The sequence below is a fragment of the Trachurus trachurus genome (genome assembly GCF_905171665.1).
Source record: "Trachurus trachurus genome assembly, chromosome: 23".
NCBI lineage: Eukaryota > Metazoa > Chordata > Actinopteri > Carangiformes > Carangidae > Trachurus > Trachurus trachurus.
The window spans coordinates 13,963,278-13,980,691 of record NC_139912.1 but is presented as its reverse complement, the minus strand read 5'-3'; the positions used below and the strand labels follow the sequence as shown (position 1 = coordinate 13,980,691).

General features: G+C 43.2%; 1 protein-coding gene across 2 annotated transcripts in view; it reads right to left on the bottom strand.

The window, feature by feature from the left end:
- The window catches only part of prickle1b (prickle homolog 1b), a 28,684-nt gene extending 12,461 nt beyond the window's left edge, over window positions 1–16,223 (bottom strand). The window contains exon 1 of one of the 2 annotated variants that reach the window (XM_083999134.1): window positions 16,101–16,223. Coding sequence is in view for 1 of the 2 variants with exons in the window: in XM_083999133.1 (XP_083855259.1) it covers window positions 30–44 (15 nt within the window). In the remaining variant the exon portion in view is untranslated. Of the gene's footprint in view, window positions 1–29; window positions 154–16,100 lie in introns of those variants that run through there. The other variant, XM_083999133.1, reaches the window with a different exon arrangement.
- Between the last annotated feature and the right edge of the window lie 1,191 nt (window positions 16,224–17,414).

The following is a 17,414-nucleotide window of genomic DNA, read 5'->3' as shown; positions in this document are numbered from 1 at the left end:
CTTTCTGCGTGTATCTACGCTGTCCTTACCTCCAGGAAAAGCATCTGTCTTTCCACCTCCGCATAAAGCTCTCATTCACTTCCACAGTCCCTCGGTCATGCCGCGCTCCATCTGCATGTCTGTGGCGCCGAGCTCAATGGGTCCACGTTCTAATCAGACCCAGATCCCACTCAGTCCCCCCCAAGGTTTCAGCCTTTTTTTCTTTCTTTTTTTTTTTGAAAGTCACTTGTGGTGAGTGGGAGTCTGAAAGACGCGACTCTCACTCACGCCACAGCTGGGGAGCAACTCGCTTGGTAATCCAAAATTTTCAAGGTCCAAAGAGCAAGGAGGGAGGGCAGAGAGGTGACGTCTCTATCTGGAGTGTCTCTGATCCCTGCGAGTGTGTGGGAGTGAGTGGATGAGTGGATGTGTGTGTGAGTGCTCTTGGGGCAGACAAGCCTTGTCGGCCCCTCCCTCATTCCTCCCCTCCAGAGCAAATCACCCTGCACTTCAATCACACACACACACACACACACTTCAGTCACCACTCCTCCTCCCCTCGAACCCCCCACCCTTATCCCTATCTCACCCCTTCCTCCAAAAGAGTGACACCAAGCCCTGCTCCCCGTCCCCTGGCCGCAGGATTCCTTGGAGCCAGACGACATGTCCACTCCGCTCTCACACTCTGTCTTTCTCTCTTAATGTCCTATTTTCAGTCAAAGTCAAACCAACTGCTCACTCTTTTAAATTACTAACCCATTTCTTTCTGTATATAATCCAAGTGACGGCACACTCTTACTCTGTCTGTCTTTAAATGGTTCCTGAGGTCATCCAGTCTGATGCGTCTCATGTCATTTGCTCTACTAATGTCACATTAATTTGAACTCAGCTGCTTAATTAGATCCCGTGGTGGTTAATGCAAATGTTCTTGCCCAGCTGCTTCATTATCTCAACAACAAAAGTGACTGTTTGTGCACAAATTTGAGCAAAATTAGAGCACTTGAGCGTTTGATCATAAGCACTTTGATGAAAATGAAACCTAAATTTACAAAATAACTGATGACTCATTACTGAACAATTAGAGCGAAAAGCTTTCTCAACTTGCAATGACAGATTTTTTTTTTTGGGGGGGGGGGCACTGACTCCAGGAAACTATCTTGTTATTTTGCTGTTTTATTTATCAACTTTGTGTGTCAGTTGATGGTTTAGTAGTGAACTATGGGTTTTCAGAACTGAGAGGTGCTGCATACTGTGGCGAAAATGAGGAGTTAGGAAACCAAAACAATAAAAGGCTTCTGTAATATTAAGCCTAATCGCAGAGATGGTTGACAAATCTGTGCGTTCATTCATGGAAGAGACATTTATCCACATTTGATCAATTGTTAATATAAAAATAAGGATCACTGTAGGTTTAAGTCTTTGTTTGGCAACACATTAAAACTTTAGTCAAACTAAATCCTCTATTGGAGGCACTGGATCCTTTAAAAGCACCAAATGATTTTTCTTTCCAGAATTTGACTCCTCATGTCTTGTTGGTGTTTTTCTGGTTAAATATTGACTGTGCTTCCTCCTGAGTCAACCTCATCCATCTCAGGGAAAGTCTCACGCCAAGGACCTGTTTGCTCACCCTGTCACTGATGCCGCCAACACCCCCCCCCACCCTTTTCCTATTTCAGAGATCTCAATGAGTGAGAGTAGTGGGGTCCCCTGCCCTCATCTCTCACTTCAGCCGATGACAAAGACATCATTGTCATGCATGCATTGTGAGCACTTCACTTCAGGAAACTCATGACAATCCGGTAGATCTAAAAAATTAAGAGTTTTTCTTCCAAAATGAGGCACAGACTGTGTGGAAAAAAGCTGACAGCTGCATTATCGATTGCAAAATGTAAACAAACAAAAAAAAATTAGCATTATTTTTAGGGGAAAAATTGCAGAAAAAACAACCCTGAGTCAAAACAGTGGATGAAATGGTGAAAATGAAAATTCACTTTTAGCAGAAGGCTTATGTGATTTATTTGGACAAGTTGTGCATCATCCGTCTTTGTGAAAGGCTGAAAAGCAGCACTGGCTTCATTTAAAGAGTCTAAAATGACAAATGAGTTTGCTCAATTGTCCCGCGGACAAAGGCGCTCTCTCCCCTGACAACCCCACAAAGTGACTTGAACGGAGGGCAACAGAGCTGTTTGTCACATGCCAAATTACCTGTTACAAATGAGAAACGACTCGGTTAGCTAAGTGGCGCAGGAGAGCGGGATAGAGCGAGAGATGCTCTCTGTGCATAGAGATGAGATTGTGCCGTATGCACTTTCCTTCCTCCTGGCATGCAGACACATATTTGAAATTGAGACAGAGGAGAGAGAGAGAGAGAGAGAGAGAGAGAGAGAGAGAGAGAGGGGGGCTTGGCAGTCCAGTCTGAGGGTAAAACCTTTCAAAGAAGCTCTCAAGTTTTCCAGGGGTCTTGGCACTGCTCTGTAAAAGTGTTTAACCCTTCCTAAGACGTGCTTTGAGTCTCCTGAGATATTTATCTGGATATACATTTTGAAAGCTCTGGAAATGTTATTTCAGGTAGAGGGATTTAAGCGACAGACAAGCAAATTCAAATAACAAAAGCAGACAATGAGTGGGCGACGAATAGAGGACAGGTCTGAGGATGAGTGGCTTTACTCCAGACAATAGGCAGATATTGGCCCTTCAGACCGGGCCTGGGCTTGTGGCCAGGGACCCATGGTTCTTTGGAGGGGGGGGGGCAGATGACCTTGTGGTCTCCTCTGCTTCCTCCAGAAAAAGAAAGAGGGTGTGACGGAGCAAAAGACGAAACAAAACTAGAAATTCTTTTCCAGTCTTGCCATGAGCGATGCAGGTGTCAGGTTGTTTATCTTTTAAAGCAAAAGAACATAATGGAAATAGAAGTGGGGTTTTCTCAAGTCATAGAGGAAGACCAGAACTGTCTGTGACAACAACAGAAATAACCAGCACATTGCCTTCAAGATAACATCAGGACATGATGTGATTATCCTGCAGCTTCCTCCTTTCACAATAAAAGCGGGGGTTATTAATGGATTGCAGCCATTATAAGGCAAAGACATCATGTATCAGCACTCTGCCAAGCCAGTGGACATGTGCTGAATGGTTGGCGCTCTGGTCTCATTCACATGTCTGGGGCTGATGAGAATCTACTAAGTAATGGAGGGTTTATGCAGTGACCTTTAACCCCTGGCCTCTATGTGAACAAATGCACAGTTTTACTAACATTTGGAGCCGCTTCAAATATGATGTTTTTAAATGTTGGGAAATGGCTACTACTCTGTGTTATCCAAACTTCTGTCACTTCGCTGGCAGCTTAATGTTTCACAGCAGCTGTACGAGACTGATTGATGCACGGACTACTGGTCCAGGACAAGAAAACACACCAACTTTAAATGAAACATGAAGCTGATTTCATGGATCCAGTATTATATGAAAGGACAGCAACAGACCAGAATATTGGTCTAACCCTGAACTCAGAGATGTCAGAAGTGAGTTGGACTGAAACCTTTGGATCAAGTCTCCCAAATAACTTTTTCAGCAGAGATTTCTTTCCATGGCAAACGCTTCGGACCGGGGTTCAGACAAGATCTAGTGGCCTTTCCTATACTGGAAATCCAAGACCAGGTCTAGACTGCATGCTGCCCCTCACACACACACACACACGCACACTGACGCTCACTTGTTCTGGCTGCACATTTCGTCAATCTTTTGGGACAAAACTCAACTTGTAATTTGTCCTTTACTTCACCTTCACTGTGCTGAGCTCACTCTTCTCTGGAAGTGTTGCACTTCATTTTCATTTCTAACCGTCGTTCACACCTGGACTCAACTACCAGCCCTGCATGCGTTTCATCCCCAGGGGGCAAGAAGGGGTTTAACTGATCCCTTAGAATGCAAATATCAGGGGAGACATCCCTCCTGGTTGTTCAAAACAGAAATCAACAAGGACACTGACATGTCACGACTTGTTCCAGGACAGTTTGTCATAAAAAGCCAAACTCAAACAGACCGTGGAGGCAAATTCCTGATGTTAAAGTAGCATTAAGTGCAAATTAATGATGAAATATATCATATGGTTGTGAAAATAACTGTCTTGAACCTAACATGTGCTTCGTAGGCAGGAATCTTGATTCTAAAAAAGTTGACAGCTACGTTCAGCGTCTCTCACTGCTGATCCCCATTTGTGTAACTCTGTGAAAGGTAAGGGCGTGGGTGTGGCAAATTATCAACAATTAAACATAATTTGTAGGAAACATGGGTGTAGACTGACATTTTCACAAATGGGATGGCACACAGCGAAACGTTGAAGGTGTTTCCATGTGAAAATTATCATCAATGGTTCACCATCGTTATGGGATGGGTTTGTTTGAAACACATGTCGTCATCCTTCCGCCTCTTGGTGGCAAACTTTTTCCCACAGTTAAGGGTCATGGTCAAATCCAATTCTATTCCTAGCATTAGCATGGTAAGCTAGCATCAGCAAGCCTGAAGTAATTTTTTATTTTTATTTTTTTAACTATGCAGATGTACAGGAGTGGCAACCAGTTTAGGAAATGCCACACACTTCAACACCACAATAATTTATTCAAGTATTATTGGGTTACCATGGGAGTTCTTGGTCCAACTGTCAAACAGGAAGTGGCACAATCCAATGGCTTTTGTAGAGGGTGGGGAACTGGAATGTACCATCTGTAAACTAATACAGAACACCTGTTTTGTTAAGTAATGCAAAAATGCTCTTCTGTGTATGTGCAGTCATGATAATTCTGGGTTCATGTAGGTTGTACCACATGCACAGAAATGTATTTAGATGTAAATATTATGTTTATTGGTTAATTGATTCCAATTAACTGTGGTTTGGCTCATAGGATGGACTTCTGGTATAAAGCCAGAGTAGAGGCAGCCATCTCGAGGTTGCCACTTGGGCCTGGAAGAGGCAGCAGGAGCTAGAGTCCTAGTCAGTGGTCTATAGCTTCGTAAGGCCCCCTTCTTCCACCACTGTCAAGTCTGTGACAGTCTGCAGTTGTGCAAAGGGAAGAGACACATGAGTCACACAAGTAGGGGTCACCAGGGTGCACACATGGACAGTCTTTCTTCAGGGGCATTCACATTGTTGCACTTGGAGCGGGGTGACGGAAGTTGTGGCCACACTTGTCAGGTTGTTGTCTTCTGAAAGTAGCAGCAACCATCAGATGTGAACCCCAATTCTGATGCCAGAAAAGTGTGGGGACAGGGACCAGGGTCAGACACCGTTTGATCTGTTAAGCAGTTTGTTTGAAGTATACCAATGCCTTGAGCAAGAAATTCGACTACATTCTAGTCAATGATTGAAAATACTGATAGCTACAAGAAAAAATCCTGAAAGCGTTCTTAACACAACAAGTAACACTGCTGCCAAAGCTGACAAGCCCGGACAAATAAATCACCAAAGGGGCATTTAAACGTTGAAAGTGAAACTTGATTTTCAAGCATAGATTGTCCTCTGTGTGCATGTGATCTGAGATTATTTTGAATGTTTAGTCTTTTCTTTGGCCCTGTGTCATATGAGCTATGTTGTTGTTCATATATCAACACCAGCACCCACCTTCTAATCCACAAATAATATGTAGCCTGATTGTATCTGTTCCTGGTTTTATTCATAGATGTCACAAAGGCCACATGGGTGACAAACCAGCTTAAACACAGATCTGCTTCACAAAAAGCCCTCAGATCCACGTCTCAATTCACATCCATTATAATTCCTCCATTCAGCCCCATTCACACCGACAGACGCCTCTCAGCAGCCTTTCACACCAGGAAATGGATCTTTAGCCATCACGAACAAGGCCCACCAGCTCGACTCGCTGCTGCAGTATCAGATCTGTGGAAGTGTTGCTCTGTGGTCTCACCAGTTCAGTGTTAATATTCCCTGACACTCCCAGGCTGAGCGAGATTTAAGTTCCTAGTCATAAAACCCTCGACTGAGATCTGTTAACCACTACAGGGTGTTACCTACACACCTCTGGGACAATAGGAACAGCAATAAAAGTACTATAAAATGCAGGAAATTGTCAAGTAACTGGGATGGGAGCTTTGGTTGGGATTGGGTGGAGAAAATCCAGTTTGGATTCCCTCTTATTCACAGTTCTATTTTTACCATTTTGAGTGAAAATAGAGTGGACATTTTTATGCAGATTTTAGGGAATGGCAATTGGTTGGTCCGCCCATCACTTTGGTCCAGATTAAAACATTTTGGTAATTATTTGATAGACTGAATCCTACCGACTCTGTGATTTTCTACCTTTACATATAGTGCCACCATCAGACCAAGTTTTTAGTTTTTATTACCCAGTGACATCTTTTCTAAATCGATTGGATTTGTGTGTATGTTGTTGTATGTTAGCATGCTGTTAGCTATTATCTCAAAGCAGTTTTTTCATATGGTTCCTGTTTGTGCTTTTTCACAAGATCAATAAAGCTGTCTGAGTTTGGAAACTGAAGCTAGACTCCAGTCATCAGCAAACTTCCAGCAGTTACTATTAATGCTCTATTCATTCTCTTCCAAAAAAGTAGGTATCTCCTTTTGGATAAATCATAGCAAAATGACTATAATTGCTACTTCAATGCAGCTACTGTTCAGCATTACATTTGTATCTGTCAATCTTCATTATGTTTTTTGTCCAGCCTCTATCCATGCATATGTAGCCAATTATGCTGACATTCAACTGGATTTTCTATAAATCCCTTCACTACTCACAGGCTGATTAGCGTCTGCTGAGGAATTATGCTGTTTTGGGGCTAAATAGTGTCGTCAAAAACAGTACAGAACCCTCTCTTCTCTATGTACGTTATTCATCAGTATCATTGTTATTCGTCGTTTGCCAGAGTCAACCTCATTCAAACTGCTTAATACTTGTCATTACCTGAATCTGACGTAAAAGTCCCGGTTGTCCCTGTAGGCTAAAATGCCTCGCCAAGCCAAAGTATCCGGGAGGATACAAACTCTTTCATCAGACTATTAGCCTCTGTGGAAAAACAACTTCAGTCACACTGCAGACATGTATCCTTGCAGTGTTACACTACTTGTTGTCCTGTAATTCTTTAATTAAAGACTGTCATACCCTGTCTGAGTGTCACCAAAACAAATTATTCTGGTAGAATTGGATCCTGCACTGTCACTCAGGTGTAGATTTTGTATTTATTTATTTATTACTAATCCCAGAACGGGTCATATTTGAAGGTCCACACTCTTTTTCAGACCATAATTCCACTGCAGTGTGTTGATAATAAACAAGAGAGTTTGTGAGCAGCATCCAATGTGCACAGTGTTCTGCGCATATACAGCTACAGCAATCTGAGTCATTCTGCAACCCACGTCAATGTGAGGGTGCTTTATAATACTGGGAATTTGCATGAGATAAGATTTTACTTCCACATCATCTTAACACCTCATTAAGGAACTGGAATATGAGTGAGAAACACCACCACAATACTTTAACACCTATTAGGAAAACAATAGAATCCCATTGTCATTATAGTACTGTGTGTGTGGGGGGGGTATGTGTGGGTGTGTGCGTGTGTGTGTTTGAGGGAGAGAAAAGAGTCTTGTGCATCCCATCCAACTCTAATTTGATATTGTTAAGTGATGCATTCCTGCTTTAATAAAAATCAGAGGTCACTGCAACCGCCACTGTGAAAGGAGTGTGTGTGTGTGTTTGACGCATCTTAATAAAAACCCAGGCCGCCGCAATCACACTGACTCACATGCAAAGTGTGGTTAAAACTGATTTTAGAGAGAAGATAAGGAGCAGGCAGATATTTCTGTGTGGAAGGCTAGAACACAGGTGAATGAGAAAATGTCAAGAAGCAGATTTTCTTGTTCTAGTTTGACGAGCACAATGTATGAATCACTGCGGTTTCGCTTCACTTGATTGGTAATCTAAGCACAGGGGGGGGGTCATGGTCGGGCCACTGATTGTGGGGCCATACAAACTGTAATAACCAAATGAAAGATATAGTCAAATATTCCAGCTGCTCGTTTCACAAAAAAAGTCACAAATCCACAGTTTCTTTACCACACATGGAGTTTCAAAAGACAACAATGAAAGATAAGAAACTTACTCTTGCTGCTCTTGTTAGCAGGGAAATAAAAAACGATACGCTCCAGCTGCTTCCCTTAGAAATAAATGTGTTTTTTATTTTGATTGGCCCTGATTACTGCCATTCTGTCCTTATAGTAGGTATCCATGTGAGTGATTTATAGCGTGCCACGTTTCGGCCAAAAGAAACAGATACGTTAAAGACTTTCAGTTTGCTGTGCCACTAAGACTAGATAAGGACATTGCCTCTGAAAAACAGTTTCATAAAAACAAAAACAAAGGAGAGAAGCAAATGTAAAAACAGCTAAATATGATGACATATCATGCAAGACAAGCAGGAGCGTTGCATCACGTTGAATATGAGAAAGCTGTTATGTTATTGTGGCTATTTGTGTGTGTGTGTGTGTGTGTGTGTGCGCGCGCGCGAGTGTGTGTGTGTGTGTAAATCCCCCATGAATTTTGTATAGGAGATAAATGTAGGCCAGGGATTGGGGTTGTATACACAGAAGCTTAATGACAGGACCCTGGAGGGATAGTGCATCAGTCAAGCGGAACAGACAAACACACACTTATACATACATACACACACACACATATACACTAGCTGAGTATTACACAACCAGCACCCTCACTTTCCCATAATTTAGCACTGGAGACACAACAAGAGCTGGGAACGACGGGTCTGACCAAGTTCGCAGCCTCAGGCACTTTGTCACATTCGGGATACAGTTTGGCCTACATGGGCTGGCACAGTTCTCAAGGCAGCACAGTGTTGGTTGGAGAAGGGTGTGTGTGTGTGTCTGTGTGTAACCATATAGCCTTCAGTCTCACATCACAATCCCAAGGTGCTTTTTTTTTGTTTAGCTTTATATGGGTTAGTGAGATTTTCGAACGGACGCAGATAAGAAAACAGCTGAGTGATATCAGCTCAGCTCAGCACGGACACGCTAACATTTTGGTGGCGGGTTTGGATGCCACGAAGGCGACAGATATCGAGTCTACGTGTTATATGAAAGTCGCTTTGAGCTCCGTGCTTAAATAAACTCACTATCACAGAGAAAGTGGCGTGACTGGCCATTTTGCGGAGTGTTTGCACCCCCCCCCCCTCCCTCCCCAAACCCCTCTCCCAGGGACTGCGGTTGAATTTGGCCAAGCAGCCGCTGTTGGCATTCCACACTGACCCTCGAGTAGCCGGCCTGAGGTTCATGGGTAAACAGACAAACCGTTTGGAGGCCTGGCTGTGTAATTTTGGAGCCTGTCTCACCTTCTCGCCGCCTGTCTCTCCCTCCTTGTCCCTCTTCTCAGTCAGCCATATCCTCAGTTGGCCTCTGTGTTAATTCAGACCTACCTGACAGTTCTGACTAAAACCTTCTGGGTTTACTATCAGTCCTGCTCTGAGACCGGCTCAGCTCTCTAAACATACGCCGAAGACTAATCTGCAACAGATGGGAGACGGACCGGGGAGGAAGTAGTATAAAAGGATATACAGCATATTTGTACCCCTCAGAACCAAACGATAGGGTTTCAGTGAAGTCCCAAGCAAAGCCGGCGGAGGGTTGTAATGATGTGCACAGCGGCGGCTCCCGGGGGCTTAACTGGACATATTACTTGGAGATATAAGCTGTCCATCCGCAACCAGATGTCTGAATGTCTCGGAGGGGGATTCCTGAGGGTCCTCTCTGAAGGGAACACACACACTCATTCAAAACAAGCCCAACACACATATGCGGCGTATTGAATAAATAAAAACATGTGCAAACGTGCACGGATACATATGTGCGCACACATAAACAAGCCCACACATGTTGGATTTCACGGGTGGCTGGTTAGAGATAATGAACGCCTCAGCCCCCGGTTTACTGTCTGGTTTTTGAGGTCATTAGTATAAACACAAAAGACATTTATTTACCACCTCATTAATGCAAGTGGCAATTTAAGCTCCCTTTCACAGGCAAAAAAAAAAAGAGGAACGGATGGATCTCACAGCGCCGAAACCCAGACATCAGTCAAATCACTGTTTGTATTAGTTTTGCAAAGAGCACTTGGGAAGCCCCAAGCTTTCATCATCTAACCACTACGGGTGAGTATCTGTTACATTCTCCTGCTCAAGCAGATGAAATTGTCCTAGCTAAGGGATATGCTGCTGCTTGATTACTTGCCACGGAGCACAACGGCAGTGAGGGGTTTGTTTAAGGAGCTAGGGAGAAGTTATATAAGAGGACGGTATGCCTCTGGTAAGAAAGTGCTGTTTTCACTTTAAGTAGCACTTGTCATCCAGAGGCAAATTCTATTTTCACTGGCTATAACAGATTTTGTAGACCACATGGGGGCAGTAGAGAGTAGCTGTATAACCTTTTAAAGATATTTTCTGGAACTTTAGCAAACAGCTGCCTATTTGCTCATACAAGTGATGCAGTGCTACATTTGGTTTTGTTAAATATAAGTTCCGTATTCATTCTTCTTTACGCTGTGTGCTGCTCACATTAACAATATCAGAGTAAACCAAAACAACAAGCTAAAAGACACTAAAACTCTCCATAGAGCTCAAAAGTAATTCACAATCAGATGATCAGTCTTTTTGGTTTTGTGGCTAAAATTGATTCCTTATATATTTTACCATCATTTGATCCATCAATACTCAAGAAATATTGATTATCGCAGCTTTAGTGAGCATTTGACAGTGGAAGCAGGACTCCTCGAAACGCCCAAACAAAAGCAAATGTGCAACTTTTGGTGAGTTTGGTGAAAATCCTGTAATTTTCTCCACCCTCACTTATACCGTATTTATCACAACAAGCCATTTCCTGACTCCGGGTGGCATCAGATTGGATGCAGCCATTTCCCCTTTGGATGGATTAAGAGGCTGGTATTCCTCTGGGAATAGTGTGAGGCTACTCTCAGATACAGTGACAGATAGGGCATGTCCCCAGAGACCTCAGCAGAGACAGACGACCACCCAACAGCCAAAGGTTTATGGACATTTATAGAGATCTCTTCCTATGATTGTAGCAACCTACGTTTGTGACAAAGTTTAAAAATTCCTCTTTATCTCATCTGCGTCTGTTATTTATTTATCCTCTTAAGCAGACTGACAGTGATTAGCCCCGTGGAGAAACTAGAGACGCAGATTCATGAGAACATCCTGTGCCATCTGAGAATTTATGCATATTCAAACAGAGGTGAAGTGATACAACAGAGGGGAGGTGAGCGAAGGAAAAGGAAACGAGCAGACTGTCCCTGATTAGGCTTGAGTTGAGACATTCGGCCCAGGAGCTCGTCTTAGCCTCAGGAACACCGTGTCCGACATGTGAGACCACATGAGACCAATTTAAAAGGGGAAGGCTGAAGCTAAGTCATGTTTTCCTGATGCACGCACCCAAACACAGATCCCAGACTCAAAGATAGAAAGTTTTCTGTATATTTACTTTGTAATATACATGAGAACAATTCTGATTATTTTGTTTTCGAAATGTTCACCTTTTGATGTCCCAATTTTCAAAGTGGGGTCCAGAAAGCCTAGAAGGGGTTCTCAGTCCCAGATAAAAGTTGAATCATTTTCTTCCACTATAATTTCATCCATATGTAACACGATGACAGAATGTATGACAAGTTGAGTTATACATTTCAATTCTAAGTCTAATTTGTAAGTTTGGAGATATTTGATGTGAAAATGTTTGAGAATCACTGCTTTATATTCATGCCAAAAGAGCTGATGTAAGGGATGTTTCTCCAAATATTCTTCACATGATGCAAATATCTGCAAGTTCAACTGCCTGGATGCAACAAGACCGTGCTTACAATTTCACTGTTGTGGATAAAACTCCTAAAAACGTCAGCTTTGCACAGACAATAGATTTATTTTTTGTCATGGATTTAGACAGGGTGTCTCTTCGAGTGAAGTGAAAACCTGAAACCGCCGAAACATCAAACGGTGAAACGCACCCGGACTGGAAGCGGGAGGTTTTCAAATCACAACAGCAATATTGTGTGAGTGATGTAGCACCCAACAAACCTAGAATCTGTTCTGGAGGCCTTTTATGTTTTACTCAATCAAAAACAAAACTGAAGAGCTATCATTTGTGCTCTGCCTCAGGGTGGTCATTTGACTGGGAATAATTACGTGGTTATAGCGCTGCGATCTTGTCTTCCTATATGAGACGCTGCTTCTATCTATACTGTTTACCTTTACTTGAGCTTTAAAGCCTTTTAATTATTATCATCTAATAATCATCACCTTTAATGTCTCCGTGGCTGGCGACTGGCAGTGTCTGGGCAGGTGTGTGTGTGGTGTATATGTGCGTGTGAATGGCTTTAATCATCATCAAATAGAGCTGTGTGTATAGGTAATTAAGTTGGTGCCGAATCGACTCTCACTCGCAGGCACGAGTCAGGAACTCCCAGCAACACCTCGGCTCTGCGTCGCTGTAGCAGGCGCTGCGGGGCGACTCGACTACAACTGCAAGTTTTAACACAGAGGAGAGTGTAACTCCCTCTCAGAGTCCATTACTCAGTGTCATAAGCCCTGGATTACTTCTCTTCCCCACAAGCTGACCATAATACCAGGTTGCGGAGCCAATGCGGCCTGCAGGGTTTGGTCTGAAACCACTAAATGAGCACAAGGATCACGATTAGCACTGAGATCAAGGAGTGGCCTCCCAACCCCCGCACATATTTACACGCTGCATCTTTCACGTTCTCGACGTAGCAATGGTTTGTGGCTACTGTAAACCAACACACATACACAATATTAGCTTCTCTTACAATGCAACCTTCAAACATGGGATGAAAGAAAGCAAAAACTATGTGACAGCTTCAGTTCAGTGGAAACATCTTGTTTCCTCCAAACTATCCAATCTAAAATCAATTCACAGGCACGTGGGATGGAGAAAATCAGATTTCCTCATTTTTGATGCGCTGTAACTAGGGGATGTTTGACTTTTTTGACCTGTATGATTAATGTTAATAAATAAAGTTTGGTTCCAGCACTAATTCCCCACTGCAGAAGTGATAATACCTTTTTAAATATCTGCTTCTAATTGCTCACTATTCTGTTTCCGCTGTTCAGAGATTGGCCCCACACACACAACTACAGGGAGAGCTGGTTGGCAAGCAAATCTGTGCAAATGCGTGTGTGTGTGTGAGAGAGAGAGAAGGAGAGAGAGACGGGTTGTGTTTTCTGAGGTTAGGAATAATTTACACAACCCCACACTCGATTAATTCTAGCATGACAGCACAAACCTGCCTGTGTGTACACATGTTGGTCGGAGGTATTAGACTGACAGAGACGCACAGACAGAACAGTGTTGACTTACTAATAGATGGAGGTCCCTCTCCCTCTCTCTTTCCCTCTCTCTCTTTCTTACACACACTCACACACACAAACTTGACATTCATGTTTATGTTTCTTATTGGTTTCATTTATTTAATCAAATGCCAATCCTAGCTCCAACTCAAACACTGGGATACAAGAAATCTGTGGATGGTTTGCTGTCGGCTGATTCTGGGTCAGGGGGGTCGTGGTGCAGTACTCAAAGTGTAGCCTGTGCACTACTAGTTTGTGTTAATAATGTTTTGTACTGTAAATATGAGAAATGGATATGAAACACAATATCCTTATTGTTGAGGTGGAGCCAAATCTGTTAAATTAAGCTAACACGGGATTGGAGCTGCAAAATTTGTTCTGATGTTATTTTGATTGCTTTTAATCTCTTTTTTGGATTGAATTCGCAAACCAAAAGAGGTGAAACTTCAAACGGTTTCACGGCTGTGATCAGATGAGGTGTTTAAGCCAAGCAGCCAGTGGCTCTAAATCCAGAACACCACTGGTCGCTGAGCAAAAAGGTTTTCCAGGAGAGAGTCCAACAATATCAAAACAATCTCCAGGCTGGATTTCCTCTCTGGCACTTGAACCCCACTGGAGAACTAGAATCTGGGCTGCACATGAGAAAACGAGGAGCTGTAGGACGAAGCCCCATGTTTCTCATCTGAAGATGCTGAGAAATGAAGCTGTCGGTTTAGAAATTGTCCCCAAACAAAACGTCAGTGGGGCCTTGGAGAAAGAGATGAAAAGGAAAAAGTCACGGATGCATTTGTGATCCGTCCACCTCTCCTGCCAAAGACGGACTCATAATTGGATGACGTTACGAGTCCAGTCATCTTCTGTCTTTCGCTGAAACCTTCGAAAGGTCATCTCTTCAGGATCTGCTTCACATCCTCCCCCTCTGATTCACATCCTCCTCGGCTCAAGTATTTTTCTCCCCCTTGCTTTGAGACAAAGCAACTTTTTCACTGCAGCTTGCCTTTTTTACTCAAACACAAACTCTTCTGATTGTTTTGTTTACCCTTTACCCAGTATTCGAGCTAAGCTAACACGCCGGTTTCCAGTGGATGATGTTCGTTATATAAATTGTACAGATTCAAAAGATGCCGTTCAGCAGATATTTAAAGCACAGAGTCAGATTTATGTCCCATTGAAGTCAAACATGCCAATCATTTCTGCTACTGCCTCATTTGACTCTCCCATGTGGTCCAAATGGCTGACCAATTAACAGCAGCTTAACTCCTGAGTCCAAACACCTATGTCTACCATTCTCTCTTTCCCTCACACACACAAAATGTACAAACACACAAGCAACGTCAGAAAAGCAGCTGCACAGGAAAACACACACGTGCACACAAGGATAGTAACAGACATGCAAGTACTTGTACCTCACACTAGGACACATACACACACATACATACTCATTAACAGGGGCTTAACATTGCAGCGTTCATACCCCCAGCAAAGTGTAGCACAGTCTGACTGGCCTTCCATGGGGCGGGGCGGGGTGGGGGGGGGATACATCTTGGTCACCTGATCCCCAGCTGCTAACTACACAGCAGTCATTTACAGTGGCTTCAAAACACTCCAAACATTACGTTTCTAAACCTAAGATACAGAAATGTTGTAAACAAGCTACATTTTATTTCATGACTTATATACTCTAACAACAATTACCAGGTAAACTTAATACAGCAAAGAAAAACATATTTGGAGCTCTGATATGGGAAGGGACGACAACTACATAGAAATGCAAAAACACAAGATCCAAAGCCCTGCAGCTCTCACTGCAGCATCTTCACAGAGCTCCACAACCACTAGGTGCCACCACTGGCTTCAATACAGATCACACTGAACTGTGAAAGTCCATCTTAACACGTCATTATGGGACTCATAATCATATGACTGAACTTACAAGAGGTAAAATACTCAGGGAAAAATCTAGAAACTGCATGTGGGTATCAAAAAAGCCTGAAAAAGGTATAATTTTACACCTGTTTTACGAGTAGATTTAAGTCTGGAAGGGAGAATGGATTTGAGAAAATGATCTTGTGTGTGTGGCTGAAGTGATGTGGCTTCACTTCTCAGTGTTTCTGCGGATCTGGGCTGTGGTCTGTCACTTAGGAGCTCCAAAAAAAAAAAAAAACACAGAGAGCTCGTAAAGCGAGGAGAAAGAGAGGGAGACAGACAGACAGACTGAAAGAGAGAGACACACACAGAGAGAGAGAGAGACCACCTGAGTGACAAGCAACAGCTGAGTCCACACATCTGGAAACCAAAATGCAACCCCTCCATTAAAGTGCGTCTTTTACACGCACACACACACACTTTCCAAACTACCCCCGCACCCCACCACCCCCACCCCAGATTCACTCTTTCTCCTCTGTCCTCCTACAGAAAAACTCTTTTCTCGTTTTCGACTCTGGCCATGAAGTAATGCACAGACAAATCAATTCCATGTTTGCCGAAGCATGACACCGTTTCAAAGAAGATGAAGGCGCACAAACCTCTCGAGACTTGACCAGTAGTTTTTTTCTTTTTCATGATCACAAACCTAATGCAAACTCCTGCTCTCACGCACAAATAGCATGCAAGACACAACTTTCTTTAAAAATAAACTAGACTACAAGGTTGCAACATGTAGAAAAAAACTCAAAACGCGCAGCTCTCTGAGCCAAAGCCTCCACACTCACCTCTCAGAAGCAACAACTTGGTCCGGGGTTGGGTTGAATATTCCGTTTATCAAGATATAAAATCACGGCTGTGGAGGCATCCGGGCTGAGTGCAACCAGCAAAACACAAGTCTGTGGCGTTTCCAGTCCTGAATCAGCTCAGTGGATGTGGTCTTTCAGTGCATGATCGTGGACAGAGCGAGAGAGGGAGAGAGAGATAGAGAGTGATAGGGAGGGAGTGGGAGAAGGACGCTCACCAGGGCTGAGCGCTGCGCAGCTCTGGCACCAGGTTAAAGCGTCGAGAAATGACATTATCTGTGCTCTGCGCCTATTGGCTTAAACATGAACACCCCCCCCTCCTCCTCCTCCTCCTTCCCTCCTCCCTCTCCTCCCTCTCTCTCTCACCCTCCTTCACATACACAGGCAGGCCTCTCGTTCTCACTTACCATATAGCTTACATCCATTACCATGACTTTATGGATAAGTTCTGGGGGCACATTCCCCAAAAGATAAGAGAATATGATTAGTATCTAGTTGTTAAAAAAATACTATAAATTATGACGAGTAAGTCATAAACTCATCATCGATCACCATAGAGATCACCATAGAGACACTGAGCAGCAGTAAGATGCCCTTCTGCAGTAGTTTTCCATTTCATCTGATGTTGGTTATGTGGCTGGTCAACATAGGCTATAGACTACAGCTTCCTTAATTGTCTATGGTAGCCTATACTCCATGTGTGTGTCACACAGTAACCTCCTGAAACTCAAAACGGACCCTCGGTAATGATGTGTGGAGGTGTTATTTACTGTACACTAGTTATTCCAGTCCCCGTCTGGTAGGCTATATGAAACCATATAGCCTGTATATGTCCTGTATCTCAATTATCCAAAGTGGCTTCTTTTACTTGCAGACTAAATGAGCCATTAATCAATATACAAGGGAGCAAGTGTCAGGTGAGCACCTGCTGTTTTCCTGGAGAGTGAAAAAGAGTTTTATCTACATCAGCAGCAGCTTCATCATCAGTCTGTATACAGCTCAGGTGGGACTGTGCAGCTGTGTTATAATGAAATGCTGAATGTTCTGCATGTATTCCCCAGGACAGATGGCGATTTTAAAATAGGTTTGTCCCACTCTGTTGTGAAAAGGATTCACTTTTGATCCCAAGAAGACGTTGAATGCTTTACTCTGTGACCCAGACCAAAAAAACAACAACTTCCAAGTAGTTGGAAGGTTTAGAACTTGTCTGTCTTGTCCTTGGTCATGAGCCTACTTCTGATTGTAGGCTCATGACCCACCACAAGGCCGGTAATGAAAAAACATTACAAAAAGTCC